Raw genomic sequence first — 24,232 nt, forward strand, 5'->3', positions numbered from 1 at the left:
GTTTTCTGAATAACAGTATTCTGACCCCCAAGTGCAGCAGCACCAGGTGATTACAACTGAGGGCAGGGTCAGACTGGACCCTTGCCAGCCCTCCCCCTGCCCGACTCTTCCTCCGCCCTCTCCTCCTCTGCACCCCAATCAGGCAGGAGGGGATATAGGGGGGTCAATCAGCCGGGGGGGGGGGTCAGTGTGGCTCCCCAATACCATGGGGTGGCTCTTCTTCAGACTTGGCTCCAGCCAAGGGACAGGGGAAGAAATGTCACAGTGAGGGGAAACCCATGTGGAAGTGAAGCAGCTTCTTAGGGGAGGACATAGGGTGGGGGACCCTGCGGGGGGGGGGGGCAAGTGGGCCCTGCACCCCCTATTCCGACCCTGACTGAGGCCAACAGGAAGGGGAATGGGCAGCAGAACAGAATTGCCCATTGTGACATCCCTCTGCCTTTTTTGTCTTTTTTCAACCTCATCTACTATGTTGCCTGTTATAAGCTCCCAAGGCTGCTCAGGTTGAATAGCCCCAGGTAAGGATCAATCCATTAAGCAAGGAGGGGGGGGACACTGCTTTATAGAGTGAGAGATTCGGTGCGCATAACAGTGGCACAGAGCTGCTCAGGGGGCTGGGGTCCCATCTCCCCCGTTCTACCTTAATCAGCCTTGGCTGTAGTTGCGCCAGTAGCCAGCAGAGGGCGTTCGGATCCCCCCCCCCCAGCGGGCGCTGGTCGCATAACCCGCCATATTGGGCGGCGCAGGAGCCCGGTGACCCGCTGACAGTGCCCTCCGCGACGCCAGAGCCGAGCCCATGTCGGGCGTGCCGTTATCCCCGGAGGCCCCGGGAGTGGAACGGGTGTCCCGGGCCCCCAGCTCGCCCCGTTCCCCCGCCCGGCGCTGCCTGTTCGGCCCGGTGGATCATGAGCTGTTGGCCCGGGACCTGGAGCGCAGCCTTCGGGCGATGGAGAACGAGAAAAGCGAGAGGTGGAACTTCGACTTCCGCAACCACCGGCCGCTGCCGGGGCCCCTCCACTGGGAGGAAACGGAGAAGGCGCCCGAATTCTACCGCAGGGGGCAGGATTCCCAATCACAGTGGGCCGAGGGCCAGGCGGAGCCCAGAGCCAAGAAGCGCAACGGGGAGACGGCGGGTGAGTCTAACTGCGCCCGGCAGGGGGGGGGGCACAAAGCTCCGGTAACCCATAATTACCCGTTATACTTATTTACTCCCCCAGCCCTGCTGGTCTGTAACCATAATAACCCACCGCAGCTTATTGCCCCCCCACCGGGCTTTCCCAGCATTTATAGCCCCTGCTCCCCCCCCAGGTAAATACCCCAACACACCCCAAGTTTGGCTTCGCCCTCTGTGGTGACTAAGGCTGCCCGGACCTACGTTCCTAGTCCTGCGCTGAAGTTTGGCCCTCCCGGTGCACCCGTACCCCTAATATACTTGCACTTTACCCACAGAATAGCCAGGGACTATACCCCCAAAAGAGCCCTTACTCCTGCCTGCTGCTGCTGCCCTCCTTCTGTCTCTCCTACCCTGACAGCTCTGGGCTGGAGTGTGAATTCCTTCAGTTAAACCCTGTGTCACCCATAGAAACAACCTGCCACTGACTGTGTCTCCCCTGGCAACAACAACAATGTATAACAAACTGTTTCCTATTACAGCAACAGGGTGTAAACCAACTGCCAGTTGCAACAATGTATCAATTATAAGTTGTTTTTTTTTGTGGGGTGTAACAATGTGTCCCAGTCTGTGTAACAGCGCTGCCACTGTTCTAGCCTTTGTATACAAAACTGGGGGTTAAACCGTAGGCCGAGGGTGACTATTTAATTTGGGGGTGGCTAAAGGTGGAACATACACAGACTGACCTAAAGCTAATGTGACACTTAGTGGATTCACTGCTGGTGTTAAAATGAACCCCCCCAACTACCTCTTGGGGTTCCCACTGACTCCCAGGGATACTGCGCACCCTAAAATGTTTAGGATGTAAAAGTATTTATGCACGCACTTCTGCAAGGGGTTCTCCATCCATTTGTGTTTGTGATCATATAGTAACATAGTAAGTTAGGTTGAAAAAAGACACACATCCATCAAGTTCAACCTTAAAACCTTTAGTTTAAATGTACCAGGGGTCCTTAAACTTTTTAAACAGGGGGCCAGTTCACAGGCCTTCAGAGTGTTGGGGGGCCGGACTGGAGTTAGTCCTCAAACTACGGTCCCGCCCCTGCTGTGTCCCCACCCCTGGCTACTACCTGTCTGACTCAGCGTGGTCCTCAGCTGAGGCAGAAAGGTAGTAGCCAGGGGTGAGGCCACAGGAGGGGCGGGGGCACGGGTAAATGACTATGGGGGGGCGTAGTTTGAGGACCCCTGTTACATACAGTGAAATGCAGTATATATTTACAAAAATATAAAAGCACAATTAGCTTTTTCAGGGGGAAAGAGTTAATTTAGAACTGAGGCACAAGTGATAGGGATGTGAGAAAAAATTATTTAATTTCAGCTACTTATTTAGCCTTTAGAACATATACAGCAGTGCTGTCCAACTGGCAGACTGTGGCCCCCCCGTGTGGCTGCTTTGACCGCCCCCCACCTGTTTGGCTACTGATCTCAGTACTGCCCCCCTACATTGTGCCATGGTCTGTCTGCCCTACCCTACCTGTGTGTACCATACTCTGCCTGCCCTATGCTGCCTGTCTGTGCCTTACTCTACCTGTGTGCCATACTCTGCCTGCCCTACCATGCCTGTGTGTGCCATACTCTGGCTGCCCTACCATGCCTGTGTGTGCCATACTCCGCCTGCCCTATGCCCTGTGTGTGCCATACTCTGCCTGCCCTATGCTGCCTGTGTGTGCCATACTCTACCTGCCCTATGCTGCCTGTGTGTGCCATACTCTACCTGCCCTATGCTGCCTGTGTGTGCCATACTCTGCCTGACCTATGCTGCCTGTGTGTGCCATACTCTGCCTGTGTGTGCCATACTCTGCCTGTGTGTGCCATACTCTGCCTGCATGTGCCATACTCTGCCTGCCCCTACCTGCCCTGTGTGTGCCATACTCTGCCTGACCTATGCTGCCTGTGTGTGCCACACTCTGCCTGCCCTATGCTGCCTGTGTGTGCCATACTCTGCCTGCCCTATGCTGCCTGTGTGTGCCATACTCTGCCTGAGTGTGCCATACTCTGCCTGAGTGTGCCATACTCTGCCTGAGTGTGCCATACTCTGCCTGAGTGTGCCATACTCTGCCTGAGTGTGCCATACTCTGCCTGAGTGTGCCATACTCTGCCTGAGTGTGCCATACTCTGCCTGAGTGTGCCATACTCTGCCTGAGTGTGCCATATCTGCCTGAGTGTGCCCATACTCTGCCTGAGTGTGCCATACTCTGCCTGAGTGTGCATACTCTGCCTGAGTGTGCCATACTCTGCCTGAGTGGTGCCATACTCTGCCCTGAGTGTGCATACTGCTGCCAGTGTGCCATACTCTGCCTGAGTGTGCCATACTCTGCCTGAGTGTGCCATACTCTGCCTGAGTGTGCATACTCTGCTGAGTGTGCCATACTCTGCCTGAGTGTGCCATACTCATGCTGAGTGTGCATACTCTGCCTGAGTGTGCCATACTCTGCTGAGTGTGCCATACTCTGCCTAGTGTGCCATACTCTGCCTGAGTGTGCATACTCTGCCTGAGTGTGCCATACTCTGCCTGAGTGTGCCATACTCTGCTGAGTGTGCCATACTCTGCCTGAGTGTGCCATACTCTGCCTGAGTGTGCCATACTCTGCCTGAGTGTGCCATACTCTGCCTGAGTGTGCCATACTCTGCCTGAGTGTGCCATACTCTGCCTGAGTGTGCCATACTCTGCCTGAGTGTGCCATACTCTGCCTGAGTGTGCCATACTCTGCCTGAGTGTGCCATACTCTGCCTGCCCTACCCTGCCTGTGTGTGCCACACTCTGCCTGCCCTATGCTGCCTGTGTGTGCCACCACTCTGCCTGCCCTCTGCCTGTGTGTGCCACACTCTGCCTGCCCTATGCTGCCTGTGTGTGCCACACTCTGCCTGCCCTATGCTGCCTGTGTGTGCCACACTCTGCCTGCCCTACGCTGCCTGTGTGTGCCACACTCTGCCTGCCCTACCCTGCCTGTGTGTGCCATACTCTGCCTGCCCTACCCTGCCTGTGTGTGCCATACTCTGCCTGCCCTACCCTGCCTGTGTGTGCCATACTCTGCCTGCCCTATGCTGCCTGTGTGTGCCATACTCTGCCTGCCCTATGCTGCCTGTGTGTGCCATACTCTGCCTGCCCTATGCTGCCTGTGTGTGCCATACTCTGCCTGCCCTATGCTGCCTGTGTGTGACATGCTCTGCCAAACCTACATGGATGCTAAACTTATAGGGTTCCTTCATTTGGGTGGGGGGCCTTATTTATCTGTATATTAGTACTGATTAATACAAGTTGGGAGCTGCCATCTGTGTCAAACAGCGCCCCCCTTTGGCTATTGGAGGAGTTCCTTTGGAACTAAGAACATCTCAGAGTTGTAATTGTTCCCTTACCCCTCTCCTCTTTTTTCAGATTCCTCTGCCCCCTCCATGAAGAAGTCCCACAGGAAAGAAGCTGAAGACACAGCAGGTGGCAGCTTAACTCCTCCCCCCGAGGAAACTCCCAAGAAGAGTAAACCCGGCACGTAAAGGAATGGGGTGAGTAGATTTGTATTAACTTGTGCTGGGGGGGCAGAGAGGTTCAGTGGGTGGGGTACTTTGGCTTCAGGCTCCACCTACCAAGGTATGTCAGTGTTATTTCATCTCCATGGTAACACATCTAGCCATGCATTTCCCACCGGTACTACTGTAACCTGACATTCCTTTCTTTAGGAGGATTTGTTTTTTTACTTACCCTTTAATTGTTTAAGAGACAGGTAATGTGTCTTATTGCCACCATCAGGGGCGCCATACTGCTTACTAATCACGGTCAAGGTTATTAGTTCACCCCGTATTTCAGCAGTGGAATCTTTCAATTAAGTATAATGGAGCCCTATTGGTGAAGACACATGGAGCTACTAGTAGCAGCTACTTGTCGTGGCTACTAAAACAGACAATGCTGATCATTTACTGATAATTGTCTCTACGCGTGTTTTAGCAGAGGCAATTCTCAGTATTGTCTATGGCAGGGGATTATCTGGAGTTTAGTAGCCGTGACAAGTAGCTGCTACTAGTAGCTCAGTGTGTCTTCACCCTAATAAAAACTACTGGCCAATTAAAATGTAATGCCAGACCTTACCCTATCACACCCTGAATATGATCCCATGTTAAGACCAGCGTGGCAATCATGGCCCCTGGTTGCTCAGTAGCAGGGGTGGAGAAACTCCCCACGGGGTCCCGGAGATTATAGTGACGGTAAGTGGAAGGGCAGTGAGTAGCATTTTTGCAACCCAATCATGTTCAGCTTGGTGGGCGGGCAGCAAAATGCTGGGAATCACTTGTCTCTTTAAAAAAAAAAAAAAAAAAAAAAAAAAAGGAGCCTATAGTGTTTCCATAATGCCCCTAGTGGCCAAACTAGATAATGCAGGTTCTACTAAAGTCAATGCATTTCAGTGCAGTTGTTGTTGTTGTTGATTAACCCTTTCCTTCTCTTTCTTTTTGTCTCTCCCTCACAGACTCCAGACCACCCTCCCCCAGTGCTGGCTGGCTCCTGCCCACTCAGCCTGTTGTTCTCTGTCACTGGTGGGAGATCCTCGCAAGCACTGATACAGAGTAACACTACAGAGCCTGGGGCATACGATGTAGCATTTGTGCAATTAGGCACCTTCTCTCTCTCTCTCTCTCTCTCGCTCGCTCGCTTCTCTCACTTCTCTCACTACCTGTGTAATCTCCATCTCTTCCCCGTGTAGCACATAAATCGTTTTAGAAGGGGGTAGGGTGGGGGTGTGAAACGGGTTTCACCCTAATCTGAGTGAAGAGAACTATTTGGGGGCTTTTTTTTCTTTTTACATTTTTGAGAATCCCAGAACCTGGTCAGTGCATGAGTAGCCCTTGCACATTATTCCGCAGCACCACGCCCTTTGGAATACAGTTCCCAGAATCCTCAGCGGGGCGTATATTTTGGCATTTTTATTGTTGGTATGTAGCCAGGTTTGTCTTGATGTATTTACCCTTTATGATGAAAAGGTTTAGTGTGTGCAGGAACATTCCCTCCCTACCGTTTAACTATGGGTAGGAGCTGCCATATTGCTGCACTTATGAGAGTTTATTGTGCGCCTAGAACATATTGACATATTCAAATATTTGCATTTCTTTCTTTCTGGATATTGATGGGAGCTGCCATATTGCAAGCCGCCCAGCATTTCCATCCAGTGGTCTATAGATAATTCCTTCCGGTTCTTTTGTCCTCTGGGCTGTGCTTAACCCTTGCTTAACCCATGTCCCACCCCCTTCCTGTCTTGCTCCACCCATGTCCCACCCCTTCCTGCCTTGCTCCACCCATGTCCCACCCCTTCCCGCCTTGCTCCACCCATGTCCCACCCCCTTCCTGCCTTGCTCCACCCATGTCCCACCCCTTCCCGCCTTGCTCCACCCATGTCCCACCCCCTTCCTGCCTTGCTCCACCCATGCCCCACCCCCTTCCTGCCTTGCTCCACCCATGCCCCACCCCCTTCCTGCCTTGCTCCACCCATGCCCCACCCCCTTCCTGCCTTGCTCCACCCATGCCCCACCCCCTTCCTGCCTTGCTCCACCCATGCCCCACCCCCTTCCTGCCTTGCTCCACCCATGCCTCACCCCCTTCCTGCCTTGCTCCACCCATGTCCCACCCCCTTCCTGCCTCGCTCCACCCATGTCCCACCCCCTTCCTGCCTCGCTCCACCCATGTCCCACCCCCTTCCTGACAACACTGCCCCCCCCAGGCCTTATGGGAACCTGCCACTGTACATGGCATTCAGGCAACACCCTTTGCCTTTTAAAGGGGAAATACACCAATGATAAATGTTCATTCTACAAACAAATTGCATAATACTTCCCCGTCACAAACAACATCTCGTTTGTTCAGTATCTTAACGAGGCTGCCATTAACACTAATGTCTCTATGAAAGCATGTGTTGTATCATGAACTGATAAACATATCAGTGTTTCCAAATTGTCCCCCCCCCCCCCCCCCACCACAGGCAGCTGGAGGTAAGCACTATTTTTTTATGATCCTTACTTCCTGCTTAATAACAGGAAGTGCAGTGTGCAAGGATAATGTCTTCCCCCCGCCCACTGAATGAAAGCACTTATTATACCCCAATAAAGGACTTGGAAGTATATATTTTCAAGCAGTTTGAAGCTTGATTGACCGGTTGATACTTTCCCTTTAACATCATGCATTCCAGATACTGACGAGCCTCTTTTTTTTTTTAATGCACAAGGGGGTGTTTTTAACCCTTCCCTCCCCTCCCAAAAATAATGTGTTTTGTATCTCTCATGTGCTGCAAGGTTACATGCTCCACAGTGTTTATTTTTTCTTTTTCCCCCCTTTTTTATGATTTTATTACCTTTTTTTATGCGTGTACATATAAATTTATATATCTATTTTTTAATTTGTAATATGGTTTGAATTTTTTTTTTGCAAATTCTGGTCTTATAAACACTGGCAACAGCTGTTTGACAGAAGATGGGTTGTTAGCTTTATCTTTTTTTTTTAATTTTTTTGGGCGTGGGTGTGCACTCACCAGTAAACAAACAGGTTCCGTTATAAAAAACCCCCCAAAGGGTCTCATTCCCTTTTTTTTTTCTTAGTACTACAGGATCCCTTCCCTAGCAGTGAAGGGGTTAAACACAATGCTGGGAATTTACTCATAATTGCTGTGTTTAAAAAAAACTTGCAATTGATGTTATTTTTCATTTTTAGCTTTTGGGTCAGCAGCCTCTCCAGTTTGGAATTTCAGCAGCTGTCTGGTTGCTAGGGTCCGGTTTGCCCTAGCAACCAGGCAGTGGAGCAGAGGCCCTTTTAATAAGTATTATAGAGCAGGGTCGGTGTCTTTGGGCTCCGTAATAATAAAGGGAGGCAACAAACCCATTTTTTGGGGTTTGGCCGAACCCCCGGACTCACCCTGACGGATTCTACCGAATCCCGAACCGAATCTGAATCCAGGTTTGTGATTGGTGGAGCCTGTATGCATGCTTAAACGTGATCTATCCTAATAGGCGGGGTTGCCATTTGAGGGGGGACAGGACCAGGGTCGGACTGGGCCGCCGGGGAAAATCCTGGTGGGCCCCGGCGGCCCAGACCCGACCCTTGCCGGCGCTCCCCCTGCCTGAATGCTCCTCCCCTGACGCATGCTCGGGGGAAGATGTCGAGTGGGGGGCCCTGCAAGGGGGGTCAGGGGGGCCCCTGTGGGTGGAGCGAGGGAGGGAATTGGGGGACACGGCCATTGGGGGCACCTGCAGGGGTGGGAGCCTTGGTGGGCCCTTGACCCCCAAGTCCGACCCTGGACAGGACACCCATCAGGGCCCAGCTGAAGAAGAGGGCCCAGACTGCTGTAAAAGGGGTTGAGTTGGGCAGATTGGATAATCATGTGGGCTACATGCCCCTGACACCCCCAAGCAACCCCCCTTTTTTATTTACAGTTAACAATTAAGAACTGTCCTGCATAAATTGGGACATTATATCATTTTGTACCCCTGTTTATCAATACAAATGCTGTATAGTGATTGTCCCGCCCCCGAGGTACCGATAGCGGATAATACAAAGGCAATACAGCATTTTATTTTGTTTGGTTTTTTTTTTTTTTAAACATAAGCAATAACGAGCACATTCCCTTCGAGTCAATAGATCTTTGATTCTACATCATGCAGATATGATCTAGGTCAATTTCCAGATGGAGCTGCCCCCGCCCCCTCTTCCTATGTCTCCGCCCAGGAGGAGCGAGGGGAAGCGGCCGCTCCGCATAGCCAGTGTATGTAGCATACTAAATGATGGCAGGATTTGAGGTGCGTGTGAGTATTGCTGTGTAAAAACACTGAGAAATTGTACTAACTTATTTATGTTTAAACAAGAAAATGACAAAAAAAGAAAATTGTTTAATCTAGAAATTTGATTTTTTTTTTTTTTGTGAAGCCAAAGTGGCAGAATTTGTGCATCTGTAAATGCCTTGTGTTATTTTTTTTTTAAAGAATTTTTTTTTGGCTATTAATGGATTGCAGACTGAGCCCAACGCATTTGTAAATCTTTTTACAGTTTAAAAAAAAAAAACAAAAAAAAACAATAATAATGGTTTGAAATGCCTGATTTCTGTTTTTATGTTCTTACGTCATGCAATCATTTACATGAAATAAATCTACGCAGAAAGCAGCGTCTGTTTAGTTTTTTTTTGGGGGGGGGGGGGATTTATTTGGGTGTTTAAAGTTGCATATACAAGTATAGGACCCATTATCCAGAATGCTCGGGACTAAGGGTATTCCGGATAAGGGGTCTTTCCATAATTTGGATCTCCATACCTTAAGTCTACTAAAAAATTAATAAAACATTAATTAAACCCAATAGCATTGTTTTGCCTCCAATAAGGATTATTTATATCTTAGTTGGGATCAAGTACAGGTACTGTTTTATTATTACAGAGAAAAGGGAATCATTTAACCATTAAATAAACCCAATAGGGCTGTTCTGCCCCCAATAAGGGGTAATGATATCTTAGTTGGGATCAAGTACAGGTACTGTTTTATTATTACAGAGAAAAGGGAATCATTTAACCATTAAATAAACCCAATAGGGCTGTTCTGCCCCCAATAAGGGGTAATGATATCTTAGTTGGGATCAAGTACAGGTACTGTTTTATTATTACAGAGAAAAGGGAATCAGTTAACCATTAAATAAACCCAATAGGGCTGTTCTGCCCCCAATAAGGGGTAATTATATCTTAGTTGGGATCAAGTACAGGTACTGTTTTATTATTACAGAGAAAAGGGAATCATTTAACCATGAAATAAACCCAATAGGGCTGTTCTGCCCCAATAAGGGGTAATTATATCTTAGTTGGGATCAAGTACAAGGTTCTGTTTTATTTCTACATAAAAAAAGAATCAGTTTTAAAATTCTGAATTATTTGCTTATAATGGAGTCTATGGGAGACGGGCTTTCCGTAATTCGGAGCTTTCTGGATAACGGGTTTCCGGATAAGGGGTCCGATACCTGTAGTATATATCGAGCAAAGGCCTACTACGCTCTCAGTTATGTGATGGGTCTACCTACCATTAACCACCTGCTGACCCTAACTCCAAATATATTGACCCCAAATATATTAACCAGGACACTTTTCAATATTTAACCTCTTTTCCACCTTCACTGGTTTATTCTTGCAGCCTTTGGTCTAATTAATGCCAACATATACCCAAGGCTCGACATATGTTATTAGGGCCTTTAAACAACTGGGGGGGGGGGTTTGTCTTCTAGCCACTATGGATGTCAAAAGCCTGTATTTCATCATTCCGCACCAAGCAGGGATCTCTGGGACGTGCGCTTCCCTTCCTATGCAAACACTCATCATACCTAGGGCAACACCTCCCATCACCTTGAACCTATGCTACATAGATGATGTGTTTTTGTATCTGGATGGGTAAAGGTCCCCATACACTATAAGATCCGCTCGCTTGGCGATGTCACCAAGCGAGCGGATCTTTACCCCTACGGGTGGGCGATATCGGGTAGCAAGTTGCCCTGGGGCCAAACGATCGGATTACATTTGCGGCCATGGGCAGTCGATTCGGGGACCGCATCAACGATCCGATGCGGTCCCCGATCCGACTGGATTTTCTAACCTGCCCGATCGATATCTGGCCAATTTCAGGCCAGATATCAGTCGGGCAGGCCCCTCGTTTCTGCCCCTACACGGGCCGATAAGCTGCCGAATCGGTCCAAGGGACCCATATCGGCAGCTTCTATCGGCCCGTGTATGGGGACCTTAAGGGTGAGACATTTATATCAAATGGTCAACATGCTGGACCTCTTTCTAATATTAGACGTTCAGATCATAGACTTCTTAGACCTTCAGATATACAGATAAGGTGACTGACTAGGGACATGTCTATTTAGAAAAGCCACTGACCATAATAATATGCTTCATGCTGCCGGTAACCATACGCCTTCCACCCTAAAGGCGGCCATACACGTTAAGATCTGCCCGCTTGGCAAAGTTGCCAAGTGAGCCGCTCTTCTCCCAATATCCCCACCTACGGTTGGGCGATATCGGGCAAATTCATCCTAATTCGGTCATTTGGCCCTGGGGCCAAATAATCGAATTAGAACGCTGGTAATAGGCGCAGTTGGTTCGGGGACCGAATCAACGAGCCGCTGATCCGACTAAATTTTTTAACCTGCCTGATCGATATCTGCCCGATTTCAGGCCAGATGTCGGTCGGGCAGGCCCCTCGTTAGTGCCCATACACGGGCAGATAAGCTGCCGAGTCGGTCTAAGGGACCCATATCAGCAGCTACAATCGGCCCGTGTATGGCCACCTTAAGAGGTATCCCCTATTCACAGTTCAGCTATAAGGAACAGTGTAGAGGCAGGATGAACTCCTTGACTATAAACGGGGACCATTCATCAACACAGCCACCCCTCATTTTTATTACCACATTTTCAGATGTCTCCAAGAACCTCGGATGCATTGTGTATAATAACTGGGCAATTCTTTACATGGATGAAAGCTTCTCCCTTCACCAGGCACCTGGACCCATGTTTGGATATTAATGGAAGAGGAGTCTGAGAGATATTCTGGTTAGGACTGACTATTCTACTAGTGGCAATTGGTTATCCTCTATAGGTGCCTGGATTGTGTAACCCAGTGATCCCCAACCAGTGGCTCCGGGGCAACATGTTGCTCCCCAACCCCTTGGGTGTTGCTCTCAGTGCCCCCAAACCAGGGAGTTATTTTTGAATTCCTGACTTGGGGGCAAGTTTTGGTTGAATAAAAACAAGATTCCCTACCAAATAAAGCCCCCTGTAAGCTGATAGGGTGCATAGAGGCCCCTAATAGCCAATCACAGCCCTTATTTGGCTCCTCCATGAACTTTTATGGTGCTTTTGACATTTGACTTTGACGAGTAAGAAAGGTTGGGGACCCCTGGTGTAACTGGTAGATGCCTATTGGTTAGCCCAGACTTTCCCCATCCTCTCACTGGGAAAAAGTATAACAGTGTACATTTACTTTTGTGGTTTATATTGTGACTTGCCTTGTGGACTGTATTATGTAGGTAAAGCCAATACTGCACTGAAGGAAAGAATAGGCAACCGTTGATTTGCCATTAGTGAAGCACTGAAAAGCAAAACAACCAGCTGCTAGGCATTTTTTGAAAATGGGACATTCATTGCCCACATTCAAGTGTAATTTAGTTGTTGGCATTATGGTCCATGGATACTGTTTTTCTCTCTGTCGGTTATACATATCTCTTTGATAGATTGTATTTGCATTCAATATTCTGTATTTATTTCCTGACCTATTTTCTGCCACAAAGATATATATATACCCATACTAGCCTAGCTCCTTTTTTTTAGCTATTCATTGCAACATAAGGAGTCAAATGGCATTCTAGGCATGTGTACAGGTATGAGATCTCTTATCTGGAAACCTGTTATCCAGAAAGCTCCAAATTATGGAAAGCCTGTCTCCCATAGACTCCATTTTAATCAAATAAATCAGAATTTTAAAACTGATTTCCCTTTTCTCTGTAATAATAAAACAGTACCTGTACTTGATCCCACCTAAGATATAATTACCCCTTATTGGGGGCAGAACAGCCCTATTGGGTTTATTTAATGGTTAAATGATTCCCTTTTCTCTGTAATAATAAAACAGTACCTGTACTTGTTCCCAACTAAGATATAATTACCCCTTATTGGGGGCAGAACAGCCCTATTGGGTTTATTTAATGGTTAAATGATTCCCTTTTCTCTGTAATAATAAAACAGTACCTGTACTTGTTCCCAACTAAGATATAATTACCCCTTATTGGGGGCAGAACAGCCCTATTGGGTTTATTTCATGGTTAAATGATTCCCTTTTCTCTGTAATAATAAAACAGTACCTGTACTTGATCCCAACTAAGATATAATTACCCCTTATTGGGGGCAGAACAGCCCTATTGGGTTTATTTAATGGTTAAATGATTCCCTTTTCTCTGTAATAATAAAACAGTACCTGTACTTGATCCCAACTAAGATATAATTACCCCTTATTGGGGGCAGAACAGCCCTATTGGGTTTATTTCATGGTTAAATGATTCCCTTTTCTCTGTAATAATAAAACAGTACCTGTACTTGATCCCAACTAAGATATAATTACCCCTTATTGGGGGCAGAACAGCCCTATTGGGTTTATTTAATGGTTAAATGATTCCCTTTTCTCTGTAATAATAAAACAGTACCTGTACTTGATCCCAACTAAGATATAATTACCCCTTATTGGATACAAAACAGTCCTATTGGGTTTAATCAATGTTTTATTATTTTTTTTAGTAGACTTAAGGTATGGAGATCCAAATTACGGAAAGAACCCTTATCTGGAATACCCTTGATCCCGAGCATTCTGGAAACACGTCCCATACCTGTACTCACGTCTGGCTTTATTATTGCATACAATCTGTTGCCAGGTTTGGACAGACTGATTGAAGGCCTGTGTTACTGTATGAGATTATGGTTACTAAGGATGTTCTGACTCCTGACTGAAGTTTCTGTTGGGGACCAAAACGTTGAGCAAAATATACCCCACACACAGGAACCCTCACCCCCACCCAATGCATGTATATAGGTGTAACTATAGGTGTAACCTTATTTACACAGGCACCCTCCCCCCTCCCCCAGTGCGTGTGGGTGCAAAACACTTCAGGGACACACACATTGGGCTGCACTCACTTTGCTCTGACTCCGCAAGTCTTAAACCTTCTGTTTTTTTTTCATTTTCCGGTTGTTTTCTTCGATGTTCTGTTTTGCATTTGGTGTGACGGGCGCGGCGAGGAGCCAATCAGAGGGCAAAGTGAAGGCGGGGCCTGGAATCATTGGCGGTGAGGGGGAGAGGCGGGGCCAGCTGTTAAGGTGGAAGGGGGAGATGCTGCCTGTGTCTCAGCAGTGAGCAGGCTGGAAACCGTTTTTATAATACAGGTATGGGACCCATTATCCAGAATGCTCGGGACCAAGGGTATTCCGGATAAGGGGTCTTTCCGTAATTTGGATCTCCATACCTTAAGTCTACTAAAAAATTTATAAAACACTAATTAAACCAAATAGGATTGTTCTGCCCCAATAAGGGGTAATTATATCTTAGTTGGGATCAAGTACAGGTACTGTTTTATTATTACAGAGAAAAGGGAATCATTTAACCATTAAATAAACCCAATAGGGCTGTTCTGCCCCAATAAGGGGTAATTATATCTTAGTTGGGATCAAGTACAGGTACTGTTTTATTATTACAGAGAAAAGGGAATCATTTAACCATGAAATAAACCCAATAGGGCTGTTCTGCCCCAATAAGGGGTAATTATATCTTAGTTGGGATCAAGTACAGGTACTGTTTTATTATTACAGAGAAAAGGGAATCATTTAACCATTAAATAAACCCAATAGGGCTGTTCTGCCCCCAATAAGGGGTAATTATATCTTAGTTGGGATCAAGTACAGGTACTGTTTTATTATTACAGAGAAAAGGGAATCATTTAACCATTAAATAAACCCAATAGGGCTGTTTTGCCCCCAATAAGAATTAATTACAAGGTACTTTTACAGAGAGTCTATGGGAGACAGGCTTTCCGTTATTCAGAGCTTTCTTGATAACGGGTTTCCAGGTAAGGGATCCCATACCTGTAATCATGATAATGCATTTATTCTCCCGGAAATAGCAGCTTTCTTTTAATAGATGTTGGTTTTAGGGAGAAAAGTTAATTTTTCAGTTAACCAAATGATTCACCGAGAAACAGAAAAAAAACTGAACTTTTCAACCAGCCAGGGATTAATGGGCCCCATAGCAATATCATTTTGGGGCCCCTGTAAACCTTGACAACAAATATTGAATTGTTTATCAGTCTCAGGGGAGGGGGACGGAGGGTGTTGGGGGCCTCTGTGGGGGGAGGGTGTAGGCGGCAGGGGCCATTGGGGGGTGCAGGGGCCCCTGAAGCAGAAGCCCCGGTGCACCCCCCAGTCTGACTATGCCGGAGGTGTATTCTATATGCACAAAGGTGAGGTGGCAATCCAACCTGCCGGCCCCCAGGTCTCCCCACTGCCAGCAACGTCAGCTACAGATTTGTACATAATGGAAGAAAATATACTTGTAGTCAACTTCCCAGTATCCATGAATTCCACATTCTCACTGGTTAATGCAATTGGAAACATTATGTATCCCTATTGTCCTCTGATTTCTGAAACAATGTAGTAGAAATCACTTATCTTCCAGGTCTGCAACTGGATAATGCAAAAACCTGTTTTTTGGGTTTAGTTCCCCTTTAAAAAAAAAAAAAAAAAAAAAAAGCACAGTTTATCAGGCCATACATGGGCCAACCATATACTCTTTTCAACCTTGGGACAAAATTCAGAGAGAGAGCCACACATGTTATGGGTACCTTTCTATCATTTAGTGCACCTACATATGCAGAGACTCTCATCTTCTTGGCCACGGTGGGGCATTTTGTGTCACGTGGTCAAACCTGAACATATCCGTGTCTCCTGTATCAAAGCAGCAAAGTGCTAGCAGGCAGGGCGTTATGGTCTGGCCTGGTCCCAAAGGTTGGGATACCCTTAGAATCACCTACATAGTGCCACTTTTGGTTGAGGATAAATTAAGTTGTAGATCACTCTTAAGGTAGCCCTATGCCCTGCAGCAGTGATCCCCAACCAGTGGCTCCGGGCAACATGTTGCTCCCCAACCCCTTGGATGTTGCTCTCAGTGCCCCCAAACCAGGGAGTTATTTTTGAATTCCTGACTTGGGGGCAAGTTTTGGTTGAATAAAAACAAGATTTCCTACCAAATAAAGCCCCCTGTAAAGGTGGCCATACACCTTAAGATCCACTCGCTTGGCGAGCAGATCTTCTCCCGATAGCCCCCACCTACGGGTGGGCAATATCGGGAGAGTCCAGACTAATTCGGTCGTTTGGCCCTGGGGCCAAACGATCAAATTATGATGACGGGTATAGGCAAAGTCGGTCCGGGGACAGCATCAACGAGCCAATGCGGTCCCCGATCCGACTAGATTTTCTAACCTGCCCGATCGAGATCTGCCCGATTTCAGGCCAGATATCGGTCGGGCAGGCCCGTCGTTAGTGCCCATACACAGGCTAATAAGCTGCCGAATTGGTCTAAGGGACCCATATCGGCAGCTAGAATCGGCCCCTGTATGGGCACCTTTAGCTGATAGTGTGCATAGAGGCTGCCAAATTGCCTCCATGAACGTTTATGGTGCTTGTGTTCCTCTCCAAGTCTTTTTACATTTGCTTGTGGCTCCCGAGTAAGAAAGGTTGGGGACCCCTGCCCTACAGAGTCTGATAATTCGGCCATGGGCCATGTGGATGGACACCCTACAAGAGACCATACATAGTAGCCTTTGTGTTTTTCTGTTTGTTCATGATACCCCAACTGCCCAATATCCATGGTACATACAATAAACAACACAATGACAAATCCATGTTTTATGAATGTAATTATTCTGTATCAGATTCCCATACAGTCCTAGTCTCCATTGAAGTTTATTCCATTTTTGGGTCCATAGGAGATCACAATCATACGCACACTTAACACGTGGTGCCTGCAGTACTCAGGCTCCAAGAGCAGTTCATGTCACACACACAAACACACAGCTGGGTTCTAACACACTCGTTGCTTGTGTAACCGAATGGAGAGAGAGCACGGAAGGAAGTGTGAGGGGGTTGTGCTCCCCTGAGGTCAACGTAAGGCAAGTGGGTTCACAATCCTATATACAAGTGATCATGTCAAGGGCAGGACGTGTATTAGGTGCAACCAACATGTAGGCTGATTTATGTGTGTCTATAGGGCTTGTGTTGCAGAGAACCTGAGAACTGAATGGAGTGTGGTCCCTGGGCTTTCCATGTTGGTCAGTGTGCCACAGATACCCTGTGCTCCTTAGCTGGGTTCCTTGAAGAAGGCAGACTATGTGAGCAATGGAGATAGTGTGTACCAAGTATACAAAACTGGCCCCCCACTGACTGAGAGTAACCATTTCTACCTTAGTGGCTCACATAGAGTAAACAAAGCATCTCCAATGGGTTCGCTAGTACAGGGAAGCCCTGTCTCTTATTCCCTGCAAGGAGTCGGGGTGCTCCTCAGAGTTTGCGGCTGTGCGTGGGGGAGCTGGGAGACGGGTGCAATCGATGGGAGGCAGGTGAGGACGGCTGGGAGGACTGCGCCGGATCCTCTTCTGGCACCAATTGAGCGCGAAAGACACATAAGATTTCGTCCAGTTTGTGGTCCATCCGATTTACCTGTGGAGATATCGGGAGAACTGGAGGTTGGTTAACAGGGAGGTATATATGTTACTGAGACACACTTTAGGCCTAAGCTGTATTTCTAGCCCTTTGGGTTGGGGTATCTTATTGGCCCAGGGGCCACTGTTCCACAAAGCGAGAAAGTGAATGGAGCTATAGTCCAGGGACTGGGAGTCAAAATAGGCCCTGGCATTCCCAGTACCCAGAGGCACAAACAGCCCCCCCAGCCCAATAAATAGTGACTGTCTGTGGCACCTTACAGCCCCCCTGGCATTCCCAGTACCCAGAGGCACAAACAGCCCCCCCAGCCCAATAAATAGTGACTGTCTGTGGCACCTTACAGACCCCCTGGCATTCCCAGTACCCAGAGGCACAAACAGCCCCCCCCAGCTCAATAAATAGTGACTGTCTGTGGCACCTTACAGCCCCCCTGGCATTCCCAGTACCCAGAGGCACAAACAGCCCCCCCAGCCCAATAAATAGTGACTGTCTGTGGCACCTTACAGCCCCCCTGGCATTCCCAGTACCCAGAGGAACAAACAGCCCCCCCCCCAGCCCAATAAATAGTGACTGTCTGTGGCACCTTACAGCCCCCCTGGCATTCCCAGTACCCAGAGGCAAAAACAGCCCCCCCCCCCAGCCCTATAAATAGTGACTGTCTGTGGCACCTTACAGCCCCCCTGGCATTCCCAGTACCCAGAGGCACAAACAGCCCCCCCAACGGGCCCAATATATAGTGACTGTCTGTGGCACCTTACAGCCCCCCTGGCATTCCCAGTACTCAGAGGCACAAACAGCCCCCCCCCCCCCAGCCAGCGCCGGATTTAAAATCCGAGCGCCCGGAGGCCACCCAACGCAGCCGCCCCCCGCGCATGCGCAACTCGCCCAGAGCACGCATGCGCAACTCACCCCCCCCCAGCGCACGCATGCGCATTTTTGCGGGCGCCGATATGAACACATACGGAGCAGCGGGGAGAGGTCCCCGCTGCTCTGTATGGGAGCAGAACTTCGGTGCGGCGGGGCGGCATGCCGCCCCTAAATGTTTGCCGCCCTAGGCCCGGGCCTTTGTGGCCTCGCCACAAATCCGGGCCTGCCCCCAGCCCAATAAATAGTGACTGTCTGTGGCACCTTACAGTCCCCCTGGCATTCCCAGTACCCAGAGGCACAAACAGCCCCCCAGCCCAATAAATAGTGACTGTCTGTGGCACCTTACAGTCCCCCTGGCATTCCCAGTACCCAGAGGAACAAATAGCCCCCCCAGCCCAATAAATAGTGACTGTCTGTGGCACCTTACAGCCCCCCCTGGCATTCCCAGTACCCAGAGGAGCAAACAGCCCCCCCCAGCCCAATAAATAGTGACTGTCTGTGGCACCTTACAGCCCCCCCTGGCATTCCCAGTACCCAGAGGAGCAAACAGCCCCCCCCAGCCCAATAAATAGTGACTGTCTGTGGCACCTTACAGCCCCCCCTGGCATTCCCAGTACCCAGAGGAACAAACAGCCCCCCCAGCCCAATAAATAGTGACTGTCTGTGGCACCTTACAGACCCCCTGGCATTCCCAGTACCCAGAGGCACAAACAGCCCCCCCCAGCCCAATAAATAGTGACTGTCTGTGGCACCTTACAGCCCCCCTGGCATTCCCAGTACCCAGAGACACAAACAGCCCCCCCAGCCCAATAAATAGTGAGTGTCTATGGCACCTTACAGCCCCCCTGGCATTCCCAGTACCCAGAGGCACAAACAGCCCCCCCCCAGCCCAATAAATAGTGACTGTCTGTGGCACCTTACAGCCCCCCTGGCATTCCCAGTACCCAGAGGCACAAACAGCCCCCCCAGCCCAATAAATAGTGAGTGTCTCTGGCACCTTACAGCCCTCCTGGCATTCCCAGTACCCAGAGGCACAAACAGCCCCCCCAGCCCAATAAATAGTGACTGTCTGTGGCACCTTACAGACCCCCTGGCATTCCCAGTACCCAGAGGCACAAACAGCCCCCCCAGCCCAATAAATAGTGACTGTCTGTGGCACCTTACAGCCCCCCTGGCATTCCCAGTACCCAGAGGCACAAACAGCCCCCCCAGCCCAATAAATAGTGACTGTCTGTGGCACCTTACAGCCCCCCTGGCATTCCCAGTACCCAGAGGCACAAACAGCCCCCCCAGCCCAATAAATAGTGACTGTCTGTGGCACCTTACAGCAGCCCCTCTGGCATTTGCCAGACCCCACAGATTGCCAGTGCAGGCCTGCTTTAGTCCTTAGTTCATCCCCTTATTCTAATCGAATTTATAGGCAGTGAGGTGAAATGGGGACAGAGTCCTGGGAAAAGAAACTAGAAGGGGGACCCTGTTCTCCTGGGTGTTTGGGGATGCCCCCCCCCATTGTCTCACCCAGACAATATTGTGTTCATGGCATTAGTCTGCGCCAGGCCTGCAGCCCTGCCAAATGAATGGAGCACGTTCCAGCTCAGTAGGCCTGGCACACAATTAGGGCGGCTTTAAGCTCTGTCTTTGGTCAAAACTCAGTAGGGAATGAGAGCTGAAGAGAAGTGCCAGCCGGGCACTGACCCCAAGTGAACGTTCAGGGTGCTACAGGGTTCCCCGTCAGTATTATTCAGCCTGGGAAACTGTACTGGCATTCCCTGTGCCGCTTTCTGCAGTAATCTGAGCCCTTTCTGTGTGATAGCAGCGGCTGGCAAAATGCCCCTGTGCCATTGCAAATATATTTATATATACATACACATATACTAATAGACATAAGTCTATTAGTATACACCCCCCCCCCCCCCCACCAGAACCACCTCTGTACCTTTTCCTCCAGGCGCATTAGCCGTGAACCAACTGTGTAGTATCCCTTATCCACTCCTTTCTCTGTAGGGAAAAAAGACAATATTGGTCAAACTGTGCCACCTTTGTTAGTCAGGTATTGGGCAAAGGGACTGGGAAATCCAAGCGTGGATGCGTTGGTCCCCATGTGGTCTGATAGTTGGTCTAAGACCAAGCAAATACTTGTGCCCTTGTGTTGACATATGGAAAAGATCACCTACTTTTAGTAAGGTTTGCCCAAGCAGTTGCCCACACGTGGCCAGCTTAATAACAGATACCAGGGCAGATACTGTCTACATGTGGCTACACAATGACTAGAGGGGCATACACAAGCAGGAGGGAAGAAGTACTGATGCCCAAGGTATTAGCCCTCACCTGCTTGCATGCCTGTGCCACTGGGTCCACACATAGCCACCCTACCACTGGCCCAGCACCACGCCACCTCCCAACCGCTCCTACTGCCCCTAGTCCCAGCCCTGGCACAGTCATATGTATCAGCACACACAAGCTTGGATAAGAGGCGCCCCACTCATATTCTGGAGCTATTACCTGGCAGAAACAGTCCTGGTTTGCCCAGTGAATGATCCAACCTGGAAGGAAAGTACAGAAATAAGTTAATGACCACCATATCATGGCATAATCTGGCCACGTACCCAGTGGGCCCAACTGGTGGCCAAAGATGCCATGGGTAGTGTGGATCTTCTGTATCCACTCATGGTGTCTCCCCTTATCCCTCACGTGGAATCAAACAGCCATTACCTTCTCTGAAGCTCTTTGATCCGCACCATCATATTTAAATGGCCCTGGGAATACTGCTCAATCACGTCCCTCACGTCGTATGGTTTCCGAGCTTGCTGAGAGTTTGGGGGAAACCAGTTAGAAACATGTACAGTATAAAAATATACCCCCCGCCCCTGTCTGCCATAGCAGTATTAGGCCCATATATATATACAGTATATCAGCTGCACACCTGTGGCCAAAATCACTATCTGAATCCTTGCCTTTGTGCTTAGGAGGTGTTCAAAGGGCCTTTACTTTTGATTTTTTCATTCCGATTTGCCTACAGGATCTATTAAGGGGTGAGTGCTTTACATTTGGTTCCCGTAGGGGATAATGACTTTCAGTCTTGCCTAAGCTGCCATTGTTTACTGTAGGCCCTGGGGACTTGTCCTGGTAAGAAAATTAGGTGCAGTTTGCTGTCACTGGTGCCATAAACTGGTGGTTAGTAACATTACATTTTCAGCAGTAACTGCTCCCTCATACGGACCCATCAGCCTCACTCGGATCTGTCTATCAGAATGGCATCTGCTAAAGTTCTATGAGACCTTGTAAAAGAATGGAAGATAATTGGCCATTTTCTCAAAGCATTTGTTCAAATAAACTGAAATACCTGAAATTTTCGTCGGGCTACAAAGTACTGCATCCTGCGCGTGACCTTCACCGCCATCCTGTGAGCCTCTGTCAGCCTATGGAAGAAAGAGTGTTAGCTTATGTGCCCAGGGTTAACATGGAAACACACAACATCTAGCTGGCAAAGGGAGAGGAATCAGGGCACCACTCACATCTGCAAATATTCCCCCATGTACCCCTCCAATCTTCCTCTGCCCCCAATGTTCCGCTGCTCTACTGTCTTCCCCAATTTATGTCTAATGGAACAGAAATCCTTATACACATATATATGTAAGCAACACCATAAACCATAGGGGGTCTTGTAGACTGCTCACTGTTTGCTGCCCCTCTTAAACAGATCCAAAGCATTCATATAAGTTAGGACCCCTGGAAAGGCTTCTTCCCTCTCATAAACCACACCACTATTGTCCTCTTGGGGTAGCTCTGCAGGGGTTCTACTTAGGTCTACTTAAAACTGTATGTTCCTTCCTGAAAGTGCAGGGTCAGATTGGGCTGGAGGGGCACCAGGAGAACCAAAACCACTGCCCTCCTCCCTCCTTGCTGCTTTGAATCTGAGGGCTTGTTGAGATATGTAGGCCCAGGAGAGTGGAGGTACATAGTGAGCTGGGAATTTGTAACCCAGGGCCACTACATTCCTCCCTTCCTATTGCCTGGGATCTGGGGGCCCAGAAAGAGAGACAAGGTATACAGTGGGGCAGGAATTACAATGGGGTGTTTGGGGTGGGGGGAAGTTTGTGAAGGGGGTGAAGGTGGCGGCCCCAGTGGGACACCTAGTCCCAGGGTCGGACTGGGGGGTGGAGGGCCCACCGGGGCTCCCGCCCCAGGGGCCCCCCTAACCCCCTTCGCAAGGCCCCCCCCACCCGACTTCCTACCCCGAGCGCGTAAATTTAACGTGTCAGGGCAGGAACAGTTGGGCAGGGGGAGCACCGGCAAGGGTCAGGTCTGGGCCGCCGGGGGCCCACTAGAGCCGAGGCCCACCGGGCCAGTCCGACCCTGCCTAGTCCAAAACTGTGGGAATGGGACTGGCATGCTTTTGCAGTAGCTCAGCTTTTTATATTAACACAGCAGTTAGGTCTATCTTATCTGCAATCTCTTGCCATAAACTACTTTAGGTCAGATTCTGACCTTAAATGTCCCCATACACCATAAGATCCGCTCGTTTGGCGATGTCGCCAAGTGAGGGGATCTTCTCTCGATATCCCCCACCTATGGGTGGGTGATATCGGGAGAATAAAGGGTAATTTGATCGTTTGGCCCTGGGGCCAAACGATCAAATTATAATGGCAGGTATAGGAAAAGTTGGTCCAGGGACCGCATCAACGAGCCGATTCGGTCCCCAATCCGACTAGATTTTCTAACCTGCCAGATCGAGATCTGGACTATTTCAGGACAGATATCGGTCGGGCAGGCCCGTTGGGAGTGCCCCTACACGGGCCGATTAGCTGCCGAATCGATACAAGGGACCCATATAAACAGCTAGAATCGGCCCATGTATGGGGACCTTAAGGAGTATATTGGGGCAATTCATGTAATTTATGAATGAAACATCTGCTGCAAGGTATTGAAGGTTGAAGACACACAGAGCTACTAGTAGCAGCTACTTGTCGTGGCTACAAGAACAGACAATACTGATCATTTACTGATCATTGTCTCTACGTGTGTTTTAGCAGAGGCAATTCTCAGTATTGTCTATGGCAGGGGATTTTCTGGTGTTTAGTAGCTGTGAAAAAGTAGCTGTGACTAGTAGCTGTGTGTGTCTTCACCCTAACCAAGAGGGGAGTGATATGAATAACAACATGGCCGGTTTAAGCCCACTCACAAAGCAAGAGCACCGGGAGCAAGCACACTCACACACACGCAATTACACGCCAAGCACACACAGAGAAAGCACCCGTGCAACTCACCTGCTCACAGTGCTGTGAAGGGGAGACAAATGGATGCTGTTATGAACATCACAATGGAGACATGGACAGAGGGACAGACAGACAGAATGCAGATGGCTAGACGTGGAACAACTACAGTTTCTTTATGAGAGACAAACACAAGAGTAAGAGACTGCATACACAGAGGCATTTATTGTAGGGATGCATTAAATTCAGTATCTGAGCGGCTGTTTTGGGGAGGATTTGGGGCTCAGCCAAATCCAAACACCATGGATTTAGTATATCCCTAATTTCCTTTACTTTTTATTGATCTAATGGAAATATTCTATGAAGGTGTAATCGACACAGCATTGCCCAAGTGCCCATTGTTCTCAGTCTGCCTCGTAGCCCTCCTGTAGTGTTAAAACCCTCTTAACATGAAGACAACAAAGGGTGCAGCCTATTGGTTTGAGAATCATGGTCTCATGTTCCCAAGGGCAAATTTGCCCAGTGTTGTTAAAAAGACCCCTACTAAGGCTGCTTCCAGCCAGTACAGAGAGAGGCCATTTAGGGAGCACTTACTGTGATAGATCTGTAACAGCAGGCAGCGCACTTTCCTCGCTTATTCCGTCTATGTCGTCTGTATAACTGTTTGTACGTGAGATGTCCGGAAGGGACTGTCCCGGTCGGCCTCTTCCTGCAGGAAAACAGGT

General features: G+C 48.9%; 2 protein-coding genes across 4 annotated transcripts in view; one reads left to right on the top strand and one right to left on the bottom strand.

Annotated features, from left to right (window-relative positions):
* The first annotated feature begins 524 nt into the window (after positions 1-524).
* On the top strand, positions 525-9,299 carry cdkn1b (cyclin dependent kinase inhibitor 1B). The gene is made up of 3 exons (XM_031898653.1): positions 525-1,133; positions 4,548-4,672; positions 5,629-9,299. Exons 1-2 carry the CDS (start codon positions 797-799, stop codon positions 4,661-4,663), a joined length of 453 nt encoding a protein of 150 aa, XP_031754513.1. The 5' UTR covers positions 525-796; the 3' UTR covers positions 4,664-4,672; positions 5,629-9,299.
* Positions 9,300-16,608: 7,309 nt separating this feature from the next.
* Positions 16,609-24,232, bottom strand: part of LOC100492908 (potassium voltage-gated channel subfamily KQT member 1) — a 40,663-nt gene continuing 33,039 nt past the window's right edge. For 2 of the 3 annotated variants that reach the window (XM_018092788.2, XM_031898654.1), the window contains 7 exons: positions 24,102-24,216; positions 23,562-23,573; positions 21,638-21,713; positions 21,007-21,101; positions 20,797-20,837; positions 20,231-20,292; positions 16,609-17,424 (listed from right to left, as the gene is read on the bottom strand). In XM_018092788.2, the coding sequence (XP_017948277.1) occupies positions 17,266-17,424; positions 20,231-20,292; positions 20,797-20,837; positions 21,007-21,101; positions 21,638-21,713; positions 23,562-23,573; positions 24,102-24,216 (560 nt within the window). In that variant the 3' untranslated portion in view covers positions 16,609-17,265. The remainder of the gene's footprint in view (positions 17,425-20,230; positions 20,293-20,796; positions 20,838-21,006; positions 21,102-21,637; positions 21,714-23,561; positions 23,574-24,101; positions 24,217-24,232) is intronic. The other variant, XM_031898655.1, reaches the window with a different exon arrangement.

This window comes from Xenopus tropicalis, chromosome 3 (genome assembly GCF_000004195.4).
Source record: "Xenopus tropicalis strain Nigerian chromosome 3, UCB_Xtro_10.0, whole genome shotgun sequence".
Lineage (NCBI taxonomy): Eukaryota > Metazoa > Chordata > Amphibia > Anura > Pipidae > Xenopus > Xenopus tropicalis.

What these genes read in the sequence shown, in the direction of transcription:
- cdkn1b (XM_031898653.1), top strand. Translation starts at nt 797, where the DNA reads ATGTCGGGCGTGCCGTTATCCCCGGAGGCCCCGGGAGTGGAACGGGTG. An exon ending in GCGCAACGGGGAGACGGCGG is followed by an intron (nt 1,134 to 4,547) that starts GTGAGTCTAACT and finishes CTCTTTTTTCAG; the next exon opens with ATTCCTCTGCCCCCTCCATG.